General features: G+C 54.8%; 8 protein-coding genes across 8 annotated transcripts; 5 read left to right on the top strand and 3 right to left on the bottom strand.

Moving 5' to 3' along the window:
- Positions 1-676: 676 nt before the first annotated feature.
- GCG54_00011402 (uncharacterized protein) lies at positions 677-1,852 on the top strand (the record flags this gene model as incomplete). Its single annotated transcript, XM_045411307.1, has 1 exon — positions 677-1,852. One exon carries the CDS (start codon positions 677-679, stop codon positions 1,850-1,852), a length of 1,176 nt encoding a protein of 391 aa, XP_045268365.1.
- A 224-nt stretch (positions 1,853-2,076) lies between these two features.
- GCG54_00011401 (Cytochrome P450 3A56) lies at positions 2,077-3,989 on the bottom strand (the record flags this gene model as incomplete). Its single annotated transcript, XM_045411306.1, has 6 exons — positions 2,077-2,190; positions 2,260-2,770; positions 2,822-2,947; positions 3,000-3,349; positions 3,406-3,602; positions 3,737-3,989. 6 exons carry the CDS (start codon positions 3,987-3,989, stop codon positions 2,077-2,079), a joined length of 1,551 nt encoding a protein of 516 aa, XP_045268364.1.
- A 6,567-nt stretch (positions 3,990-10,556) lies between these two features.
- On the top strand, positions 10,557-10,793 carry GCG54_00011400 (uncharacterized protein; the record flags this gene model as incomplete). The annotated part of the gene is made up of 1 exon (XM_045411305.1): positions 10,557-10,793. One exon carries the CDS (start codon positions 10,557-10,559, stop codon positions 10,791-10,793), a length of 237 nt encoding a protein of 78 aa, XP_045268363.1.
- A 1,113-nt stretch (positions 10,794-11,906) lies between these two features.
- GCG54_00011399 (uncharacterized protein) lies at positions 11,907-13,472 on the top strand (the record flags this gene model as incomplete). The annotated part of the gene is made up of 1 exon (XM_045411304.1): positions 11,907-13,472. The coding sequence occupies one exon, from the start codon at positions 11,907-11,909 to the stop codon at positions 13,470-13,472; it is 1,566 nt and encodes a 521-aa protein (XP_045268362.1).
- A 506-nt stretch (positions 13,473-13,978) lies between these two features.
- On the bottom strand, positions 13,979-14,610 carry GCG54_00011398 (Multiprotein-bridging factor 1; the record flags this gene model as incomplete). The annotated part of the gene is made up of 2 exons (XM_045411303.1): positions 13,979-14,284; positions 14,455-14,610. The coding sequence occupies 2 exons, from the start codon at positions 14,608-14,610 to the stop codon at positions 13,979-13,981; spliced, it is 462 nt and encodes a 153-aa protein (XP_045268361.1).
- Positions 14,611-15,913: 1,303 nt separating this feature from the next.
- GCG54_00011397 (uncharacterized protein) lies at positions 15,914-17,904 on the top strand (the record flags this gene model as incomplete). Its single annotated transcript, XM_045411302.1, has 2 exons — positions 15,914-16,504; positions 16,555-17,904. 2 exons carry the CDS (start codon positions 15,914-15,916, stop codon positions 17,902-17,904), a joined length of 1,941 nt encoding a protein of 646 aa, XP_045268360.1.
- A 2,537-nt stretch (positions 17,905-20,441) lies between these two features.
- Positions 20,442-21,042, top strand: GCG54_00011396 (uncharacterized protein; the record flags this gene model as incomplete). The annotated part of the gene is made up of 3 exons (XM_045411301.1): positions 20,442-20,562; positions 20,674-20,882; positions 20,962-21,042. 3 exons carry the CDS (start codon positions 20,442-20,444, stop codon positions 21,040-21,042), a joined length of 411 nt encoding a protein of 136 aa, XP_045268359.1.
- A 565-nt stretch (positions 21,043-21,607) lies between these two features.
- On the bottom strand, positions 21,608-22,387 carry GCG54_00011395 (uncharacterized protein; the record flags this gene model as incomplete). Its single annotated transcript, XM_045411300.1, has 1 exon — positions 21,608-22,387. The coding sequence occupies one exon, from the start codon at positions 22,385-22,387 to the stop codon at positions 21,608-21,610; it is 780 nt and encodes a 259-aa protein (XP_045268358.1).
- Between the last annotated feature and the right edge of the window lie 974 nt (positions 22,388-23,361).

Here is a 23,361-nt window from a genome sequence, read left to right as displayed (position 1 = left end):
AAGTGACGATTGCCGAAAGCTGGTTGCTTCCCGTACTTTGATATGCGGTCGATATGGGCTGGTTTTACGAGGTACCCTTTCTTCACGAAAGTAGGAATGCGTTGAAGATAATGGTGACATTGGGGTCCATGACGTGAGAGAGATTGGGTCCAGAACGAGATGCCGAGGCACTCAAGACGGCACCGAGCTTCGAGCCAAGTCTGCTGCGGGGTTCAGGGGTCTCCCTCCAGACCAATGGCATTAGATTAAGTGGGCTCTCACCGAGGTGAGCGAGCCAATCGGGTGTTATACTTCAGACATCACCACCTTCAACCTCGCGGTGCCTGAACACAACGATAGAGATCCTTTCTGAGGCAGCCACGACTGTTCACTGTTCCCAATTGTCCATTTCAAATCGATAAATATGCAGACGTCCATCTTTGGTCAAGGCAGACTCGGACATCTAAGCCAACATGTCAGCCTTCCTGCCTGGATGCCCAAACCAATCAGATTTCAACACGTCATTCTCACACTGCGGCTGACGGGAAGTGCCAAATTCCAATTCGACTTTTGAAGCACCCACGAAGTCAGAGGTTCCAAGACTACAAGATTCGCGACAACCTCGCGCGATCCACCAGCGTGACGTTGTTTTTCCTCGAGAATCTCATCCCACAATTACCGAAACCGAAACCCAATCATGTCACACGAAAACGCCAAGCAGACCCTGTCAACAGAATGGAGCGACCTCTTTTCCATAAACCGCCCGTATGAGCCAACATCGTACAAATCCCTCGACAACCTCGACCGCAAGCCCACTCTCGCATTCCTGCATCATCTGTTCTGGGACGAAATTCGTGCGTGGACGCAAAATGATGTTACCGAGATGTCTGAGATTACCCATCCGGACCTCACTGGCTCGGGAAAGATCTTCATCGGGGGCATGAACCACGCGCTCAACGAGGAAATCCTCGTGAGGCATGACATTCGCGCCGTGATCACGATACACCCCAAGGACTCACTGGCATGGGACAAGAGTGACCCGAACGGGGGCCTGCGGCGATTCGAGAACGGGGGCAGCGTTGTTGAGTGGCCGCTCATTATCCCGCTCGAGGACAACGCCAACTCGAACCTCATTGAGCACTTTGACGAGACCAATGAGTTCATCCAAAAACACACCTCTGAGGGGAGGAATATCCTCATCCACTGCAAGTCGGGCAGGTCACGGTCAGTGGCCGTGCTAATCGCCTACCTCCAAAAGAAGTTCTACGAGGAGAAGCTGCAGCCCGTCAACGACAAAGACGAGGCGAGAGATAAGATGAAGGAGTACCGCGAGGCTGCGACAGAGTCAATACGCAGCCAGAGGCTTCCCGTCATCGTCATCATGGAGCGATTCCAGGATCTCTTGGCACTGTACGATCTCCGACTTATCGACCATCCAGATTTCGACAAGGACCAAAAGACTCTCTTCCCTACGCCCATGTCTGCCATAAGGATGATGCCCTCGCGCGTCGACTCTATCCTCAAAGACCCCGCCGACGAGAAGGCGCCCATTAACACTCCTGCCACCCCGCCCAACAGCAAGGTGGTGCAGACCAAGGGCGGCGCGGCGGTGCTCAAGATCTGTGTGGCGTGGGTATTTTTCAGGAGTAACCAGAAGCCGACAGAGGCGGTGATTCATCAGTTCTTCGAGATTAACGAGGCGTATTTTTACGAGCTCGAGGGATTGGAATACAAGGGGCGGTCGTATGCGGGAGTGAAGCACATGTGCCCTGGTTTGGTGAAGTACTGTTTGGATTATGCCCGGGAGTATAGACTTATACTGCCGCGCCATACGGAGGAGCATGCCCTTCTGGTTATTGACAAGGCAAAGTGAGATACGCGGCATATGAGCGTGGAAAGGCAGGTAGAAAGGACTAGACGACCCGTACAAAAGTTGGGTTACTTAACGTGATCGATTTGCATGAGTGCCTGAGTTCATTAATACCAGAGTTATGTATACTCATGAACAAGTAAACAAGTGTCGACCCGCTATACAAGATAGGTATTCATGAGCACTGGGCCATTGAATTCAGCACTACGTCAAAATCAGCCTATTGCTTATCCCCGTCGGTAACCTCTCATCCACATCTCCGACTGCAGATGAACACCACAGTTGGCAGTCTTCCATGGTGTCAGCGGATAGCAGATGCTGAAATCGAAACGACGGAACAGCTGCGGGACATCTCAGCGTTAGCAATCACACATAGTCTTGGTCCCTAAGCGTGAGAAGAGGGACCTTACCTCGAAAAACACCTTGTTCAACTCCATTACCGCAACAGGCTTTCCCAGACACTGGTGTCGTCCGTAGCTAAATACAAGCTCCCACACCCCTTCCATCTCGTGGAGCTTCTCCGCAGACGTGCACGAGCCGCCGTCCGCCTCCATGATCCAGCGCTCGGGGCGGAACTCTGCCGAGTCTGTCCCCCACGTCTCCTCGCGCCGGAGGACGGCCCACACGGACCAGCCGATCCGCGTGCCGCCGGGGATGAAGGTGCCCTTCCAGACGTCTCCCTCCGGCGGCGCCTCCTTGGCGGCGAAGCTCGCCGCCGGCTGGAATATGCGCAGGCCTTCCTTGATGACGGCCTGGAGATAGGGCAGGGCGCGGGCCTCCGCGTCGGCGATCACGGGCTGGGCGGTATGCGGGGCGGCGGCATCGATCTCGGCGAGGAGACGGCCGAGGACGCGGGCGTTGGTGATTACGTGGAGGATCGTGGCGCGGATTGTTGTTGCTGATGTGTCGGAGCCGGCGAAGCTATCGAGGTGTCAGAGTGCATTTGATGTATGAGAGAGACAAGGAACGGACACTTGGAGAAGAATCTCAGACTCTGCCTCTTCTTGGGTCATGCCGTGAGCGATGAAAGACCCCAGCATGTCGCGTTGGACTTTCTTGTCTGGGCCGAAGCGCTCAGCAGCGTACTTTTTCGCGATGCTGGGCAATGTGTTAGCTTGGTTGGATACCCCCTTGAAAGATAGGAACCAACCCCATGACTTTTCCCATCCCGATTATATCCTTGTCGGAAGGCAGCACCGATCTGAAGAGCGGGTTGGAAAGTATTTTCGTTACCACCCACGGGAAGACGGTGAGCGTGATGAAGGCCGGCATGGCCTTTTCCGTTGTCTCAATGTAGTCGTACACATCACCATCTTCCGCCATGAAACCCATCGGGTCTCCAAAAGCTAGGTCCGTAATGACGTCCAACGTGAAGTACTGGACCTTGCGAGCAAAGTCAAAGGGCTGGCCAGCATCGACGTATCTTCCCAGAAGGCGGAAGAAGTTTGACAGGTTGTTGTCAAGCTTCTTCTCGAAGTCTTGAACGTGTTTGCCGTTGTACTTTGAGAAACGTCAGTTCGATCCCATGAAGCATTTGGGTTGAGGGTTGCGTTTACCCCAGCCGCCATCTTGGCACGAAGTTTCGCATGCTCGTCTTCGTCCCTCATCGATAGGACATTATTCTTCTTGGGGTGGAAGCGCACCGCGTCATACCAATCGGCCCTGCGGTAAGTGCTCCGCGCCCCGAGGACGCGCTTCACCAGCTCTGGGTCCTCCATGATGAGGTCGTTGGGTCCAACACGGGCGAGGTTGCCTGGGAGCACAGTTGGCGGTTAGAGGTAAACTTTGAGTTGTCAAGTTGCTGTCCGTTTGGTGCTGAGGTGTCGGCGACGACAATGGCCCAACTTGTCTTCCGAAGAAGAGTACACACCAGCGGATTTTACTTACCATATTTCTTGACTACATCGTAGAAGTCGAGATGCGCTTTCGGCCCCCAGACAGTCTTCAGATGCCACAGCTTAGAGAAGGCCGCCAAGGGTGGGCCTCTGAAGTGCCGGAGGCGCAAATACTGTTTCACGGTAGAGAATAGCCACCACAGGATAAATATCCCGAGTATGCAGTTTGCGGCGGCACGCGTGGGGCTGGACTCTCTGGGCACGGCTCTTTGGGCGGCCTGCAGGAGGTCAGAGATGGCGGCCATGTCTGCCGCGAGGACTTAGTTACAAAGAGAGATTCGAGGACAGGACTAGAAGAAGAGACGGAAGAGACACTCAGTTTTAAATAAGGAAGACTAACTCACTCCTCACTAAGTGCGCGGGGTAGCACAGGACCTATGCGAAACAAGAGGAATCTGGTCACTCTGTCACCAACATTACGGAGGCCCTAGAGGCTTTTTTTTCTTCCCAGCATCCTTCTCGTCTAGAGACTCCATACAGCCTTAGCCTTGCCCTTGCAAGCGTGTTGGTGACCAATTACATCACCCTGCCGAGGTGTAAGCCGGCGGGCGCGTTGCTTTTTCTTTCTCCCGATATGCAAGGGACTTGAGAAGTCCGTGATGGGTCACTCGTGGGGCGGTTAGGAAAGAGGTAGGGGTTGATAATGGCAAAACGGTTAGCATTGTTCGTGTAATGAGCGAACGGTTTTCCTGCTTCGCCCTCCCCCATGTTTGCTTCTGGAGCCGGGCAAACAACGGGGCCTTTTCAGATGACGAGGCAACAAGGGGGTGGTGAAAGCTGCCCGGGTGCTGGTACGGTATCTTGCATCTTGCACCCAAAAGACTTGCCAACTTGACTCGTTTGATGCAGGTGCATATGAGGTTGCCAAGGATTGATACTCGCTAACCAATCCTGTTGGCTGTGCCTCATTCACGCATGCAGCTTATGCGCTTGGCCCTGGACAGATCCAACGGCTGGTTGGTGCCTAGCGTTGATTGAACCCTTGTTAACATGCCATGAACCACGACAAATTTGCTGCAGAATTGATAATTGAGTTCGACTACTGCGGCAAGATGTCCAGATAGCGGCGAGCGCCGGACAGGACCCCGGGATTTCGTTCGCGGTCTTGAGACCGGACTTGCCCTGCCAAGACCCCACGCCGGGGGCTAACAACCCGGGCAGCCGTTCGGAAGCGGCTAGATGTTTTCAGCCTCCCAACAACGGGCCGCGGTGGGGTGATGGGGAGCAACTTTTGCGCGATTATCGGGGTGAGACCCGCATGGAAAGGATAGGCAGCCATGTGTGCGATCGGGCTGGGTCAATCTCTCTTGTTTCAACCGAAAGCGCTTGCCGAGTTGTTGGCACATGGTAAAACGGTAAAGCACGAACATGACCGGAGACCAGACAGCGAGAACGCCGTTACTAGATCGCCGATGAATTATCGGTGTGCTGAGATACTCTGATAAGGACTCATAAATGCCCAGAGATCAGAGATTGCCGTCCTCCCCCAGTCGGTCCGGAATCATGTTGGAATCATGTTCGGTAGGGTTGCCGGAAGCATGCAGTTCACCTGAAGCATTCAGTCACCGGGAGGAATTTAAATATGAAAAGGGAAGGGGAAACTTCACAATTTTTAAACCGGAACGAGAACTCCATCGCGATCTATCTTTCCGCAGTAGATGAACAGCAACCTGATCTTGCAACTCTCAAGGGTCAAATTGTTGGCTCGATGAAAGCTACACACCAACAACAGCTCTGTTCGTTACCAGAATCTTTAGCGATGTCTTAATGGTAGTTTCTCATTGAGACCACCTATTTTTCCTGTGCTAGAGCGACTACTTTTCTCATTGCTCTATACTCTACTACCGTCGTCGTCGTCGCTGCTATTATTATTACTTCTACTATAGTCTTCAATAGGAGTAATTAAGTACACAGGAAATGTAGCCGCGCAGACACATCTCAGGCGACATCTCTTGACCTCTTACCAGCGTCCACGTCTAACCGCAGGTCTGACCGTGAGAACAGCCTCCTCTGCGTGCTCTGTCGATACAGGGAAATCCCAGACCTCCGCGGAGCTGCACAGGGAATTGTCCCGACATTTCATCTGATTGTTTGACTCCGGATGGTCTCGCAGGTGCTCCCGCTTCCCCGGAACCTTATTGAAAGCCCGATTGTAGCCCGACAAATCGGAAAGATTGGCAAGTTCGATACATCCCATTCCTGGGATTTGTAGTGTCACAGTACCGAATGAAACTACGGAGCCTGGCTCGATCCAATGGTTAAGATCATGAATTCCTAAGCAACAATTTGCTTTCAGTTGCATAGACCGTCCGAGTCGCTGGAAGTGTTTGCCGCTGTGATGCCAGAGTGGAGAGCTTACTGACATCAAGCCCGGAGCCGACTCGCACGGCGGAAATTAGTGTCAACGATGCCTCTTGGTAGAGGTTCTACCTCCAATACTTGAATACGTCTCAAGACAACCTAGACACATCTGAGAGGCCCGGTGGACAGGCAAGTTTGATGTGTGATCGAAAGAAGTCACTCATGGATTTCGCAAGACTGCCGATCGAGGTATTGATCGGAACTACGATCCATACTGGAATGCGTCCGTCTGCGGTGTCGAAACGGACTGAATATTGTCCCGGTATCAAATGTGATTCGAATCTGGTGTTGATGCTTTCAATTTCATCGAAACGCTGCAGCTTGTTTGCGCCCAGTCTAGGTCGCAATATGCGGAATGCAGGGCTCGAAGTTCAGGTATCCACGCCCGGACAGCATTGACCCAAAAGACTTGCGAGAGACACAAAGTCAGCCATGGCAGCAAGTAAGAGAAGCACTATGTCATGCACGCATGGGCTGAAATAGCAAGCTGGGAGCAGTTGGACCCAAGCGAACGCAGCCTTGGGACGAAATGGAATGGGGAAGCGGAGCGGCGGGCCATGTGGAAAGTGTAAACGCGGGGAACAGGCGTAAGCTGCCGTGTTGACCAAGGCAATATTGGCTTGCTGACAAGAAGGTGCAGATTGGGACAGCGTCCCAATCAAACGGTGCTACAAGCCGTGTACACCGCCTTGGATGACGGTCCTTCTCCTGATGGTGGCATGGAGGCCTCGGATGGCTACCGAGCCGCGACCACAACAGAAATGGAACAGCCAGTCAGTCTTGAAGGCATGGAAAGCGTTGCACACCGCAGTTTTGAGTGTTGCAGCAGACGTTCAAGAGAGGCCGGTATGCCTGCAACTAGATGAGCTAGATGAGATGAGGTTAATCATTGGCCGTCCAAGCTTGAAAATCTGGACGAAGCTTCAGCCCAAGATGACGGGAGTTGCAGACGAAGGCCGCTGCAGACCGAAGCACGTAAGTCGCATTCACGTCGTACCAGCGGTATCTGAGTTGGGAATGAACAAGGCGAGGGTCAAACTGAGACCCTTGTCGAAGCGCTCATGTCCCCGGGGAGGAGCCGGGAGGCGTGGTCCAGCCTGTAACCGCTGGCATGATGATGAAATGAGAGCTTCATGTTTGCTCAATCTGCTCAAGGGTGCGCATAGGCACAGCCGTGACGGCAGCGGGCTGAGCCACCCGTTGACGAGAGGTTCTGAATGAATGGTTGTACACCCCTGTCTCGAGTACAATAGGAACGCCCTGAACATTTCAAACCACCAGACGATCGAGGAAACGTGGCGAAGTAAAATGCACCTGGAGTATGGTCTGGTGTATCCGAAGAAATGAGTCAGAACTTCAGGGGATGACATCGGCGATGGTTGGTAGGAAGTCTATGTTGATTTGGCGAGGTGATTGTACGACCGAGGCGTGCTTTGGCTGCGAACTCCAGACTAAAGATTGACCATGACTCCTGACGAGGCTGTCGGGAAGGTGTAAGTGGCAGAGCGCCATGTCTTGCTCGAGATTTTTGGGCAGCCTTCTGCCAGATTCTGTCAGCTTCGTCTCTACTCGTACCAAGAATGACCGGTAATCAGCCCTTGTCTTGTCGGCCAGCTGTCATGTTGGGGGTCAGCAAGTGCGCCTCGTGGCAGATACAGCGCAAGGGAAGAGTGTGTGGCTGCTCGCCCGGCGTGCCGGCGTAAATAATCTCTACTATGCAGTAGAAGGAAGGCAAGTTGTGGGTGCCGCGAGGAGGGACGTGGAGGGGAGGCAAGGTTGGAGCCGTGAGTCTCCCGTCCCCCAGAGTTTTGGGAATGTAGGAAGTTGGGGTTTCCTTACTGGCGGCCTTCTCCGCAAATTGTAAACCTGTAAAAGTGAGGTGCAGGCCATGGGTGTCCACCCCAAACTCAAACCCCACATTCCCCTTGCGTAACTTCTGGGGGACCTCACCGAGGGAAGTTCCAGGTTCCCGTCTTTCAAAATTTTCCCACCCCTTTCAGTTGTCCAATGGGTGTATATTCGTACAGCGCACGAATGAATACTCGCCGTGCAGTGCCCGTCCTTCGTCCCGTTCCACGAGTAGGCCGGACTGTTGTAATTGTACGCACCAGGCAGAAGTTACTTATCTCAACAATGATCGGACGTGGACGTCGTGGGATGGTGTAGCTAGCCAGAGGGCAGTGTGTGCATTTGATACCTGCCTGCCCCTTGTATTCAACAAGTATTGTCCCAGAGCGCGCCAGGACCAACTCGGTATCACAATTGGAGGATATTTCCATCTATCTCGTTCGTGTCTTTCTGCCGGTTCCTGATTACACTGCCCTGTCGCTTCTGCAATCAGACAGGGATCGCTGAAACTAGCCGGTTCTGGTGCTGCGTTGCTGTGCTTTTCGGCGGCAAGTCTCTCTGCTCAATGGCAACAGGGCAGATAAGGTCGCTGATCCCCCAACCCACTCTCCAAAAACCAGTGGCCAATGTGGTTTAGGGGGTCAGTGAGGCAACACTAGATGGAATGAAAGGCTGGGAGATGCGAGCTGTAGACCTGATCTATCGATCTCGACTGCTGCCTTGCTACCTGGCGGCATTCTTGAGCTGGAAATGGTTTCAAGGATGGGACCTGGAAATGGGTATGTCTTCCGACTTCCGGCCGATGGAACGACCTTGCAGTCACCGAGTGAGCTCTCGCGCCTTACTTTTCGTCCCATCAATCCGTTTGGTTCACACTTGCCCTAAAAGCAAGGTCCAGGCTACCGTGGGATCATTCCCGTGTCCACATAAGCAAAAATACCTGCGAATTGCCTGCATCATAAGGTGATAGGAGGAAAGACACGACCACTGGGATCATCCAAGGCAACTGGCGGTAAACGAAGAACCCTCAGTGCCCAGAACAAAATTCGCTTCTGCTTGCTTCCCCAACCGAATTACCTCCGCAATTTCTGGCGCTGCCCCGTCAGCACATTACCCGCCGATGCGATTCATGGATAGGTATGATACGCAATCGGCAACTTGTGCGGTACAGATACGAAAAGACCTTGCTCCAGACACAACCAAGCTGCCCCGAGAAACGCAGCCAGCGAGTTTGGACAAGAAGATACGAGATAGATACGCGCGATACCAGCTCAACCCCTTTGGCTTCTATTGTTCTCCTTGTATCGCCAGGTAAATTACCCCCATTTTCCGACACTCCCCTCTTACACCGAACACCCGAACGGTCAGCCCATCCGGCCGCTCCCCGAGCTCTCTCAAAGGGGTAAGCTGCCCTGATCCTGGTCGGGGAACATGTCCACCCTTGAACCCCCCCCCAGCTGTCATGGAACATTCCTCCCCTTCTACCCTTCCCCATAAGCCGGGGAGTATCTGGGAGCTTGTTTGGGGCTAGCCAACACAGCAGGACGACACCGACAGAGGAAGAAAAAAACACAAAAAAAACCAGACGCGGCACAACATGAAGGCTTGGTCCATTGCCTAATTAGCTGCCTTTTCTGTGGACAATAAATTTATTTTGCCCTGCTTCGAGTAAGGCACATCACCACCCCCAAATGTCAGTGTACATACTTCTGGTACATCAGACGGCTGCTCCTCATAAATCATAAATAAGTCCGGCCATTTCCACTGAGACATCGTCTTGCGCAATCGTCCGCACTCAGTCCAGTCATCTTCAGCCAGATACTCACTGATTCCCCGTCTCAAACCTCCGATTGTCATTAGATTGCGACATTGCACATCGCAAGCCTCAGCGTGCCAGCTCCGCACTCTTCATCTGCCTCTTGTTTGCTTTGGATCTGGCCGTGTCTCTGTCTCTGACCCTCTTTCCTCCCCCAGTCGTGCTCATCTCCCTTTCTTCGTCCATCCTCAACCCCTGACTCTCTTCCCCACGCCTTCCGTTGGATTCTCTCCCGGCTGCTGCAACCTTACCCGTGCTGCGTTGATTCGGCCCTCTGCCCATAGCCCACACTTTCGACCATTCGGTTGGGTCTTTTGCCCAAGCATTCCACCCACCCTTGCCGTGTTTGCGCACCGACTTGCCCAGCCTTTGGGGCCGACGATACAAGGAGAGTAATTGTGAAATCTCTGTTACGGATCGCGCACAAACGCCCGGCCGCACCCTTTCCTCTGTCTCTCTACTGCTCGGTCAGCCGATTCTGATCCAGGCCACCCAGTTTAAATATTCCGCCATCTGCACTCTCACCCAGACCTGGTACACTCCAGCTACACACCACATCAACTTCACATCAAAGCCATCACTCTCCACTTGACCGCCTGTTTCGGCACCCACATCAGCCTCTTCGTAACTATCGGACAAGAGAACGAACCCCGTTCTTCATAAATACCCGTCTCTTCCCCGGACTCATCTTCTTGGATCCATCTTCTTCAGTACGTGGGCCCTCGGAACCGGAGCTTCAGCCAGCTGTCTAGTCTAACACTGCTTGCCAGCAACTCCCTCCATCACAATGCCCGCCAGCCAAATCGCATCACCTCTTCCCATCCCTCCCCAGAGGAGGAATCTTCGTCTGATGACAGGCCAAGATCTCTATACTAGCCTTAACGCGACTCTGGTTTCAACCACCCACCGTCCGGTGACGCCTGTCCACATGATCCAAGAGCAGGACTACAGCGTCCCGGCGCCTCCACCACCGAGTCCCGTCTCTTTTGCAGCGGAGCACTGGCAATCCTCGATCCGTCACTAGGCTCTAGTAGCCAGCGGAGGAGACGGTGATTAGCAACGCAGGATTCCTGTTTGATACAGGACATCATCAACATCATGTACAATCAGCATGCGGACGAACGACAACGGGAGTCTTGGGCGAATACGGAGCGGGAAAAGTCATTTGATTTGAAGCTGGATTTATACAAAAGTAGGATTATCATGGGCATTAGGGTTTTCTGATCAGCATTCTTCGGGGAAGCAGTAACAACCTGTACTGGCTTGAGACGAAGGACGACTTCTCGGGGCAGCTAGCAATCGGTTTCTCTCACTTCTGCGTATTATTTGACATGCAGTTGTCGGCAAATTGAACCTAATAATAAAGACTCATAAGGTCGCTTTACATGGATACGGTGTTTGAGCGCTCAAGGATGGTGACTCGTTCGATGAATCGTTCGCCTTGCGCAAAAAGACCGTCCCATGTTTGTCCAATAGCGCTTCATGGTGTGATCCCCAGGTTTGAACACGCAGAGATCTGAGGCGGCCAGGGACAAGCAAGTGAGCAATGTCGGGCGATGCTTAAATAGCGACTGCCTGAAATGGATTGCGACGTCAACTGTCTGGGAGGAGCTCGCTGTGAAATGCCAAGTAGCAGCTTCACCGAACTGCCTATTCTTTTTCCTTTTTTTTCTTCTTCCCCCCCCCCCCTTCCTAGTGCCCTTTCCCCCATTCCCCTGCTTGCCGTTTTGGTCTGTTGCCATGCCGTTGGAAAGGGTTGCCGAGGTTGGCCCGTCATGTGAGCACGGACCACTCAGACCAACGCGCCCCACCTCTTTACGCGACTTCCATCGTGAATTGCAGCCAAAACGCGTCCAGAAGTCGCGTCCGCGGCCCCTGACCGGGGCGCGTAGCTGCGATCCATGCTCGCTCATTTTGACCTCCCCACTCTACTTTCCAATATACAAAACCTTTGCACATACGTCGTGACTTCCCTGACGACCCAACGTTCCAACTTCTTCCCAATTAAGGACTTCGACCGTACTTGCCAACTAGCAAACCCTATCACTTCCTTCCAGACTCCGTTCACCGTCCTATCGACCTACACTCACCTTCCCAAGAGCTTTCGATACAGATCGCAGCTGCACATCTCGACGCAATGGCTCGCGCAGCTTCACGCCGGCAGGTCAAGCCTGCCGCGCCTCCTGCTTCCAACCTCATCAGCAAGTACACTCGCGTATCCAAGGCCCAGGCTCTTCCCGTAGATGATGCCGTGAAGAAGGCCTTCTACATTGAGCTTCCGACGCGGAGCATTTCGACCGCGGAGGTCACGATCAAGACCGAGGATTCTCCTGTCAAGAACCTTCCCACACCTCCTCCCACACTGTCCGCCACGCCGTCCAGGAAGCGCAAGGCAGCTTCCGTCGAAGAAAACACCTCCCCTGTCAGGAAAGCCAGGAGCAATGCCCCTTCGCCCGAGTCTCTGAAGCGTCAACGCATCTCCAAGGACGGCTGGAAAGACGAGCCCGTCCCCGCCAAGGAGGAGCTCAACTCCCCCAAGCCGACGACTATTTCCCCCAAGAACACCACTGCCACTGCCGTCGACGCCCACCGCAGATCTCAAAAGTCGACCCTCATCTCCCATGCCAAGACCGAAGGACGCAAAGCCACGAAAGTCACGCGATCGAGGAGACGCAACGCCCCTACCGAGCCGACGATCGAGGAGGAGCCAGCGACGAAGCAACTGCCCGCCGAGCTCCTCGAGCTTCTGGACCTGCAACGGGCCATCCTGAAGACCGTCTCGCTCCAGATCACACACCAGAACAGCAATGCTCCAGTTGACATCAGCACCATCACTCCTCACATCACGCGGACATGGGGAAAGCGCAAGGTCACGATGGACGACATCCGCAGATGCATCGCCATCCAAGATATGAAGCCGACCGGCCAGGAACAGCAGCTGCTCGGATCACCATTCATCGTCACCGACTACGGCCGCGGCAAGCTCTGCTTGGAGATGGACTTCACAAAGAGCAACGGCCACATTGACGAGCAGAAACTTTGCGAGCAATTCGAGGAGAACCTCCACATCGTCTGCACCGAGCGGGCCACTGACGAGATGACCGACCTGGATGTTTGCTTTGAGAACCTGAGCTTCAACGACCTGCCCAAGTCCGAGATCATCGTTCGCAACAACATTTTCAAGACGAACCCGACCCTCGTCAAGGGACAGCGCGTGCTGACCGAGCTGAAGAACGGTATTGTCATCAAGAAGCAGGAGCAGGAGGCGAAGACACAAGCTGCCAAGGCTGCTGCGACCAACCCGAATGGCACCAAGATGAGCCTCCTCGACAGGCTGAGAGCCAAGGAGATTGCCAACTCACAGGTCGAGCTTCCCAGTGGGCCCGAGATGGTGAGAATAAGGGCGCTGCACCGTATCGGCGATATCGCGGCCATCATTTCCATGCTCGTCGCTGCGTCAAACTCTGCCGGGCAGCTGGTCATGTCTTTCCAGATGCCCTTTCTGCAGCAGAAGCTGAAGGACTCGGTCAGAGTGCCTATGCCCGTGGAGGAGGGCGTTGAGACGGTGCGCATTCTAGCCAACGAGGTTGCGCCCGAGTGGCTGAAGATTGCGAGGATTGGCGGAAAGGAGCACGTCGTCATTCAGACGAGGCGCAAGCCGTATGAAGCTGAGCTCGCGGCGAGAGTGAAGAGACTTTCTTGATGGATATACCGGACTTTTGGAGGATATATAGGATTTCTACTGACGACGCATGGCATAGCGTGTTTTTGCATGAGGAGTTTGGAAGATACCACGAGTGCTGGAGTTGGACGTGGGAGGTATTGGCTCACATACATAGAAAGCCACTGCGAGTCACGATACCAGATGCCTCGAGTAATGAAATAAAAGTTGTAATCGTCAGCTTTAGTCTGCCAACTCATCTATTGTGCTGTAAAAACGTCTAGGAACCGTAACCTTCATAAAGCCAGCCGCAAGACATATTTTTTTCAGTCTTGTTCATGCTATGCAACCCCAGGTCGTGAAAAAGACCAAATTTCTTTTCGCCTTCCAAAGACCACAGACTCCCAGGCGTGGGAAGAGAGGAAGAAGGGGGGCCGCGCACGCCGTTCTGGCCCGCTTCGCTCCATATCCCAATCGCTGCAACCCGTCGCTCTACCCCTCCCTTCGGCGATCAACCGAAGACAAAAAATGAAAACATCGCGAGTCGCTTATTTCTTCTTGGCGAAACGAGGGGCGCCGATGTCGTTGCCCCTCAGCTTGACGTTGAGGACACGCTCCATTGCGGCGAGGACCTTCTGGTCGGGGGCAGCGGAGCCGCGCTCGAACTCGGCGACGACGGTCTGGGTGGTGTTGCACTTGGTGGCGAGGTCCTTCTGGGTCATCTTGGGCTCCATCTTCTGGCGCGTCTGGGAGATGGCGTCGCCGACCTCCTTTCCGACGGTGTTGGGCTTGATGATGTCGTCGGAGCGGTCGACCTTTGTCAGGCGCTGACCCTCGACACCAGGTCTGGAGGACTGTCACGAAGCATAAAAGTCAGCGACCGATTCAAAGTGTTCAATTGCTCTGGGGCCGGGTTGGCTTTGGGGATTGCCATCATGAGAGTGGGTCATGGAGGGGTCGAGCGCAGTGATGTCAAGGGCGCGAATTCCGACGAGAAGGAGAGGATGGGAAGGTTAAAACATACAGCATTGCCGGCAGCGAACTTCTTCTCAGTGCCAATGACGGAACCGCTGCGCTGGGCGGCGTTGAGGGCGCTCTTTCCCTTGATGACAGTCTCTCTCGAGGACGCTCCGCCACGGGCCTTGGAGCCGATCTTGGTGACGTTGTCCCAGTCATCCATTTTGGCGGTGTCGTGTGTGTGGAAGGTGTGTAGGTTGGGTAGGTGGTGCTTATCGGCGGGGTACAGAAAAGAACAGATGTTGAGGTTCTTTCCCTTTGGCTGTTGGTGTTGCGTGGGTTTAGGTGGTGTGTAGGAGTTCACGGCCCTTTCAAGTTTTTTGTTGCGTCAGTTTTTTTGGAATGCAGTCCCGGTTTGGCAGGCTGGAGGGGTGGTGGACAATGGCTCGGAATAAATATGGTGGTGGAAGACGATGGACGGGGATGGATGGCAAAATCGGTGGACCTGAGTCAACCGGCGGAGGGAAGAGGGGCGGTCATCCCTGCATAACGCAAGTGCGCCTACCTTAGGCGAAGAAGGGGCAGATGCCAGGAGGAGGAGGTATTTTTGGCGGGGTGAGGCTGCTGCTAAGCTGTCGGCTGCTTTCTCCAGCCCAGTGCCCAGCTGACGGGCCACGGCGCAGAACTCGCCCAACCTGCTTATTTTTACCCTCAGGTCAATGACTGCGCCACACGGAGAGCGCGCTGCGGCTTGGGCAGGCAGAGGTCTGGCCATAGAGGTGCTCAGGTGCTTGCGCATCGGACAAGACCGCTAAAATCCGAAAGCGGCCTCCTGGCTGAGTGACTCTTCCCCGGTTCCATACTGACGTCGGATGCCCCTTCGGCGTTTACTTACCCGTTGTGCGATGCAGCATCCTCGTCCTAAGCACATGAGGTCTTCTTTGTCATCTCGAGTCTGTGGCCATTGTAGTCTGTTTGCTTCTATTATTCTCACCATACCTACCTGTGCGCTATGTGCGTTACAAAGTCAACTTCTGTTCAGTCAATAGGGCACGCATTGACTTTAAATAACAAAACCTCATCAAGCAAACAATGCTCTACCTAGAGGCGGTTGGTATGATTATCGTCCCCAGCTGACTAAGGCACTCGGACTCCCACTCTCACACTCCAAATGTCTTGATCTCATCGAACATGTGCATCGGCCCACAACCCGCACCTCCTCCACCGAACCAGAGCCAGATCTGGCCAAAGAGCTGTTAGACCTGGTCGCACTCCACCCCCAAGACCACGATAGCAAAACCGTTTCTCGTTTGATAGCACTTGTTTTTGTACCGTGCGCATTCCGCTCCCGCGAAGAAACCATGAACCTTTCTTCGTCGTAGAACTCTCTGGTGCCTCTGAGCGCCATATACTTAATTCATACTATCCGTACCTGCGCCGCGCCTTGTTCCTCGGCCGCCCAGGGAACAAACCGTCCCGTCCCGTCCCACTCCAAAGGCCCGGAACTCCTGCAAACCTTCAACGACATGCGGACCGCTGATCCGGGACCGCTCCGGCCGTTCGCCCTGCTGGCTGGCCTCGGCTACTTTGCGCTCTCCGGCGGCTGGCTGGACACCCTCCTCGTGCTCATCTTTTCAGCGTGGCACAACCGGCACGCCGTCACGGATCTACTTGAAGAGCATGTCGATGCCGAAACGCGCCAGCATGCAGTCTACACACTCCCCGGCGCCGCGCTCGCCCTGCTGGTCTTGGCATTGATCCGCTTCGGCGGCTCTTTCTTGGAGGAGGAGGATGGAACGAAAGCCAAATTCACGACGCCCATGCGGCCGTTGCTGATACCCGCCAAAACGACGCACCGGCGGACGTTCCCCGAGAAGCACGACTTTGCGTACTCGTATCTCGTCGTCGGCATCCCGGTTGGCTGGACAGGAAACTACGGCGGCATGGTCTCGAGCGGGATCGACAAGCGCAGCTGGTCGTCGTGGCTCGTCTCGTGGTTCTCGCTGCTGTCCCCGCCCTCGAAGGGATGGTTCGACATCGACCCGGCGGACTACCTCGAGAGGGGCAACGGGCATCTTGGGCTGAGGGGGAAGCTAGATGCATACTTGACTTCCCAAGTACGTCGAGTCACTCAACTTCTAAGAACCGCATAGCTAATCTGAAGCAGGGCGCGGATCCGGCGCAGTATCCAACTGCCTATCTCGTCACCGCCGCCAGGTTTCTGGGATACCACTTTAACCCCGTCTCCTTCTGGTATCTCTACTCCAAAGAAAACGAGCTGACGGCCATGATTCTTGAGGTGAACAACACCTTTGACGAAAGGAGGATGTACTTCCTCACCTCGGACGTCATCTCTGCCGGCCTGCGTGTCGAGGGGAGTGAAAAGGCAAAGGCCTCCTCCCAAGACTCGCTGGCCAGCAATGAGTCCACGCAGACGTCAGCCGTGAGAATGACCAAGCACTGGCCCAAGGATTTTCACGTCTCCCCGTTCAACTCGCGAAAGGGCACCTATTCCCTTTCGGCCGTCGACTTCTTCAGCACCGGCCCCCACGGCCTGCCCAACCTCGACACAACAATCACATTGAAGTCCTCCAAAGATCACCCAAAGCTCATCGCCCGCCTCTTCTCGTCTGCCCCCGCAATCGACCCGGCCACCATGGGCCTCTCCCAGAAGTTTATCTTTTTGTGCAGCTGGTGGTGGGTAGGCTTCATCACCTTCCCGCGCATCGTCCACCAGGCCGCCCTGCTCTTCTTCCGCAGGAGCCTGCACGTCTGGTTCCGCCCGGAGCCCCTCAAACAAAGCATGGGCAGGAACGCCGACGCGGCAGAACGAGGCCTGGAGCCCTTCTTCCGGGACTACCTACGCCACCTCGTCGAAAAGTCATCCGCCGCCCTGTCCGTGAAGTACATCCCTTCCGGCATCGCAGCTGACTTGGCGCCCACGGAAGTGATGCTCTCCCCTGCTGCCCAAAAGCAGCCGAAGCGCACAGAGGAGCTGGAGTTCAAGGTCCTCACGCCGGCCTTCTACTCCCGCTTCGTGCACTACGCCCACGACCTCGAGGCCGTCTGCTGCGAGTTCCAGGACAACTGCACAATCCATATCTCCCGCCCCGACCTTCTTCCCAAACTCATCCTTAAGAAGCCCCCCCCGCCGCTCAAGACGACAAACCTGATGGATTTCATTTACTTCAGGGCCATCCGCGCCCTTCGGAAGAGGCCGGAACGTATCGAGAGGCCGCTCACATCCAGCGCTACCCCGGCGTCCGCTACAGCTGGCAAAGACGTAGAGAAGATTGACATCCGCGACTTCCGGATATCTTCGATGGACGGTTTCGTTCTCGGGGGCGACGACTCAGCAAAGCGCAGCGCATACAGGTCCCTGGTCTTGCGGACGTTCCTTGCCGACCGCTTTGCCCTGGGAAGCGTCGAGTTGCTGGGTATGCAACACTTCATCCTGCGAGCCGGCTTTGCCTGGATTCTCGCGTCGACGATTGCTCCGCTGCTCGTGAGATCGTGAAACCATGCAAGGCGCTACAAAAGGTGAGTAAGCGCCACGCATGACCAGGCCGGTCTGTGGAATTAGATGAGGTCTTCCGTCAGAGAGAGACAGGAGGCCAGGCCAGGCCAGACACGCTTAGTTTCTGGATAAAACACGTCGAAAAACACAAGCCAAAAAAGAAATAAAATGATTCCAAACTATCTCGCGGAACATCTCAAAACGTGGCGCAAGGGGAAAACATGCAAGTTTCTCCAGTCGATTTTAGGCTTCATGTAGGTAGACGGTGATCAAACATGCGACCGCCGTGCCGGACTGCATCGCCCAGCGTCTAGATCGTCCTGACGCGAGTGAGTTGTCTCCGTGGCCCGTCGTCATTGGGGGAGAGAGCTTGCTGTCCTCTCTTTCTCCTCAGATAAGGCCGAGCGGGCCCAGGCAAACATGACAGGTCACCCACATATTCGTTTAACCTGATGTGCTCGTTGCGGCAGACATACGCAACTCTGATGACGATGCATCTTGTCTGCCGCGGAGATGCCAATGGGATGCCACCAATTTTGTAAATCCATCAAACTGTGGAGCTGTGTATTCATGTTTGCGTTCCGGTACAGGCGGTATTTCAAATACCACCATCGTGCATCGTCTTCCACGGTGGATACATATCCGGCGGGATTTTCGTTGGCTTTTCGAGGGGGCGGTGACGCCGCATTGCATAGTATTTGCATAAGGTCCCTTTCGCTGGATGGGGTCACCTTACCTTGCCTTTTCTGGCCCTGGGCAAGACACTTTGGGACAGTAAGATCTCCCAGACTCTAGTCCTGCAGCTTGCCCTGTCCGTGTCCTTACCCGTCCCTCTATCGTTCGGTCTGAAGTCCCTCTCACCAGGGAGAATTTGTCAAGAGTAGAGTTTGTCCGATGTGCCACTTTGACAGATATCAGTCATCCAATAACGCAACGGCCGCTGGTGTAGGATGGATGGTGGCAGCTTACTCGGGCTTGCCTCCCGATCTTCAAATGGAGCTTACCCGGCGCTCACTGCCCCGCCGTGAGTGGTTCCCCGACTTCTGGGAGGCCAGGGGATCTTTGAGGGGCAGCTGCGGGTGCATGTCTTGGGGGTTTGGGTAACGTCACGCGCCCAAGAGGCAGCTGGCCCAGAAATCGACTCGTACCGTATCTGGTGGCTGCAGCTTCCCCATCTGTGATGATTTGCGAAGCCCTCGCAGGTGCGCTTGGCTCATCCACGCCGTCGGCAAGCCGTGTGGTGTTTGGCCTCGACTCGAGGTGCCGGGCGCTAGGCAGGTAACTTCCATTGCTAGCCCGGGCACCCGCTGCTCTGGCGTAGGTAGGTAGTGTGCTTAAGGTACCGGGAAGGTGCAGGAGCGCTAGGGCAGGCCCCGCATCAAATTCCAAATCGTCCCGGTGACAAGGCGGGGCAGCTTTCGAGAATGCCTCCAACACTTCGAGAAGCTCGACGCCCGAGCTGTCAGCAAACCGCAGGTGAGGATAAACGAGAACTCATCCAAAGCTTGAAATCAGATGATGGGGATGGACCCAAATGACAAATACGTATGCCAAAGGTGAATTGAGAGCTTTGCCCCGGGAGCTGGCCGTCAACGTTCCAAAACTGAGGTTCGGTTTGATCTCCCTCTGCTCCGGGCCCCTCCGTGTGCCTCCGTGGGGTTGTTTGTTCGACTTCGAGACAGGAACATGCTATGCTCGCCTGACTAGGAATAGCTCTGTCGTGACACGCATCCCACGCGCTGCAGTCTTGATTGCAACCCCAGGAGGGATCGATGACTGTCCATCGTCGTGTCTGAGCAAGAGTGTTTCTTGTCTCCCGCCACGCCGCCCTGTCCAACAAACGTGAACAAGGATGGTTTGTCCAACGACACTGAATATGACATGCCAGGATGCCAGGATCGCCATGGCCTGCAGCGCTGACAGAAACGTTTCTTGGCTGAGGTGGGCCCTTCTCCTCACTGCCCCTCGGAGGCGTTCGAGCAAAACTTCGTCGTCCATGTTGCGTTCGGGGTAGAAGCCATGGTTCAGGCGTGCAGCCGCGGCGCAGGCGTCGAGGAGACTTCGAAGACGGTCGATGTCGTGTATATAAGAACAGGCCCGCTGTCTGCCATCGACACAGCATTTCTTTCGTCACTCTCCCGGACAAACGAACTCCCTCGCAAGAAAGCCTTCCCCAACAACATCAGCTTGAGTCGCGTCGGTAGCCATTCCGCCGTCGGAAACCTCCAATTTCACGGTTTCGGTCCATCTCCCCACCTGTCCGATTCTACCCCAAGTCTCGATAGGGTAAGTGACGTCGTCATAAAGAGGTCAGCGCGCAAGGCGCCAGGGAGCCACCAGCTAAAACCTGCAGCGGAATCAGATCAGAGATACCCCGCCCCCTCCATCGAGAGAAAACAAAAAGGGCTCGTCCCCGTCTGTAATCGTTCGGTAGCCTTCACGTTGAAGTTTGCTGCACTGCACTGTCTCTTGTCAACTCAAAACCACCTTTCTCGAAGCTTAAGAACCCTTCCTTGATCCCAGCCTCATCATACATCATGCCTCTGTCCGGACACTGCCTTTGCAAGGCCGTCACCTACAAGGTCGACGTTGACGCCCCCCTCATCACTGGCTATGACCACTGCGACGACTGTCAGCGCCAAAGCGGCTCAACCTATTGTGAGTAGAACCCAAATCCAGGCCGATCAGCAGCCGAGAGCGTGCTGGATCGTTTTCGGATGAATCGTCCCTTGGGCAAGTCTTTCCCAAGCTTTTGCTGACTCTGAGAAGCCCTCGTTGTCGTCGTTCCAAAAGACAAGCTTACCATCAACGGTCCCACCAAGAGCTGGGCTGGAAAGGGCTCTTCCGGCAAGGCCGTCCACCGTATCTTCTGCTCTGAGTGTGGCTCTCCGATTGCCCACGACCCCGACGCGGCCCCAGAGATCATTGCTCTGAAGGGCGGAACCCTCGACTCCGAGATCAAGAAGACATTGAAGCCTGTGAGTCGCGCCATCGCTTTCTGGCGTCGCCGTGCGCGGCATGTCAAAGTGCAAGCCGAAGCTAACCACTCACTTTCAGGATACCGAAATTTGGACCGTCGGCAAGCTGCCCTTCTGCCAGGAGCATCTGGAGAAGCCTTTCGAGCACATGCCTCAGTAAATGTCGGTCATAGCTGGGGACGCGGGAGAAAGAGAAGCAGATATGGAACACAGAATTCCGCATGACGAAGGGTCCAGGGTCGGACTTATATCCATAGAGGGGTCCTTGACTAGGATGCCTTTAGGTGTGCCCAGGTGGAGTGCCCCAGGTTCGGTGCTGCTGCGAAGTGGGTTGGCGTGAGAACCCGGAGGGTTATGATGGAATCGGACCCAACTCAACCAGTCCGACCCAGTTCCGTCGTTACCTAGGTAGATCCTCCAAGATAGCGGGAGCGTCCTTTAAGAAGGAGCCTCTCACACAGTAAAAGAAATCGCTCTCATCCGCTGGCTACACCCTTTTGATTCGCTGCTTCCGTTTTGTGGCCCCTGGCAGGCATTAAGGAAGCTTTGATTTAAGTCGCACCTACTATCAGAAGTGCAATCGCATCAACATCAAGAAGCGGCAATTTAGTGGAACGGAATTTTGCATGGCTCATTACTACTTCAAATCGTCTGTTTCATCCTCATTAAGCCTGCCAGTTCGTGAACAACTTTCAAGTCCAAGTCTCCCTCTCAGCAACACGTCCTTACAATCCAGCGAAAACAGCCAAACCAGCGGCACCGGCAACAAGACCACCAGCAGCGGCAAAGGTAGGCATAGCACCACTGCCAGAAGAAGAAGATGTGGCAGCAGCGCCAGAAGCTGTGCCGGAGGCGGCCGAGGTGGTGGCAGCCGAGTTGCTCGATGTCGAGCGGGTCGCAGCGGTGTTAGTCGGCTCCGCGGTTGTGGATTCGGCGGTCGTCTCGCCTCCGGTGCCCGTCGCGCTGGCAGCTGCTCCAGTTATGCTGCCGGGTCCTTGGGGACCACTGGCCGTGTAATACAAAGAGATGGCCGTGTTACTGACGGCGCGGTCACTAGTGGCAGTGCCCCCAGTGGTGACGGGAGTGGCAGCCTCTTGGATAGATGAGTAGACGCTGGCGAAGACAGCTGTGGGGGTGCCGGTGCAGAGAGCGTTGGAGGCTGATGACAGAATGCCACTATAGTACGCCAGGTCTCTTTCGCTCCTCAGACCATGGACGTAAAGGCAACGTTCGCAGGCAAGCTTCTCGGCGAAGAAGGAGCCGCCGCACATGCATTGGGCGTGTGCTTCGTAGTAAACGGCGTCGGTGCCATTAGGTTTGCAGGCGACCTCAATGTTCTCAATCTGCACACAAGGGGGCAGTTGGCCAGTTGTCTCGGGCTTGCAAACCACATCCTGGTAGGGAGCCTTGTCCTGACGGGCACCCAGGAAGCTCGGGGTGTAGAATGCCATGGCCGCCGACGGGAGAAAGGCCGTGAGGCCGGAGAGGATAGTCGTCTGTCTCATGTTGTTCGTGTGGGAGGAGCTTTGCAATTGCGGTGTCGGATACCAAAAGCACAAAAAGTCTGTTTAATGGTGGGATCAATGATATCAACGTCCTCAATATGGGTGTTGGGGATGAAAATGTGTGAGGTCTTGGTAGTGTAAGTCGTGATGGTAACCGTGGGTTGGGAATGAACAGATGATGTTGGAAGAAGAGGACGACGGCTCAGACGACAACAGAAAAGTGGGAGAACGACGAAGAAATTGGCCGACGATGGACTCGTTGCCAAGGGAAGCAGCAGTCCAAATCACGAGGTGCCTGACGCTTGCTGAATTGTCTGCCTAAACAGCTGGGCACCTTTCCCAATCTGCGTACCTTACCTCCCTCGCCTTGTTCGTGCAGCATCATGGGTTGGTGCAGGAGCGAATGCGTGGGCTGCCATCTTGGCCAAGGCCAAACGGGAAGGCGTCGCGGGTGCGCCGTACAAAGTTTGGATCTTTCGTACGACACCATACCTTTTTGACGCGGAGCTTGGCAGCTTGGGTGAGAATTTTGCCGTCATTACCGTCAAAAATGCGCTATTAAAAGGGACACGATGTTGGTTGAGAATGTCGAACGGGAGTTTTGACGGCCGACTATCTCACCGCGGAAATTGATCTTGCGGCACAGTCAATCAGTGACTCGATGTGCTGTAATTGACCAGTCACAGAAGGGGGGGCTGTCGCACAGAGTTGCACTGGGGGGCATTTCTTTCCATTTAGAGACTGGATCGACAGGGATTAGCTGCATGGTTCTTTGAGCTCGGGCGCAAGACGTGGAGCCTGGCAAGCCTGGGGGAGCTCAACACAGCAAATACATCGCCGTCTTTCTGCTCCTCCCTCTTGCCATCCCACCACCCTCGAAAAAAGAAGCGATCGTAGGTACTCGAGACGTGTGCGACGTACTACATTCCACAATATGCTACTCGAACAACATTCAGGACAATCCTGTCCGTCAT

Source organism: Colletotrichum gloeosporioides (genome assembly GCF_011800055.1).
Source record: "Colletotrichum gloeosporioides strain Lc1 chromosome Unknown consensus_17, whole genome shotgun sequence".
NCBI lineage: Eukaryota > Fungi > Ascomycota > Sordariomycetes > Glomerellales > Glomerellaceae > Colletotrichum > Colletotrichum gloeosporioides.
This window is presented reverse-complemented; position numbering and strand designations above follow the sequence as displayed.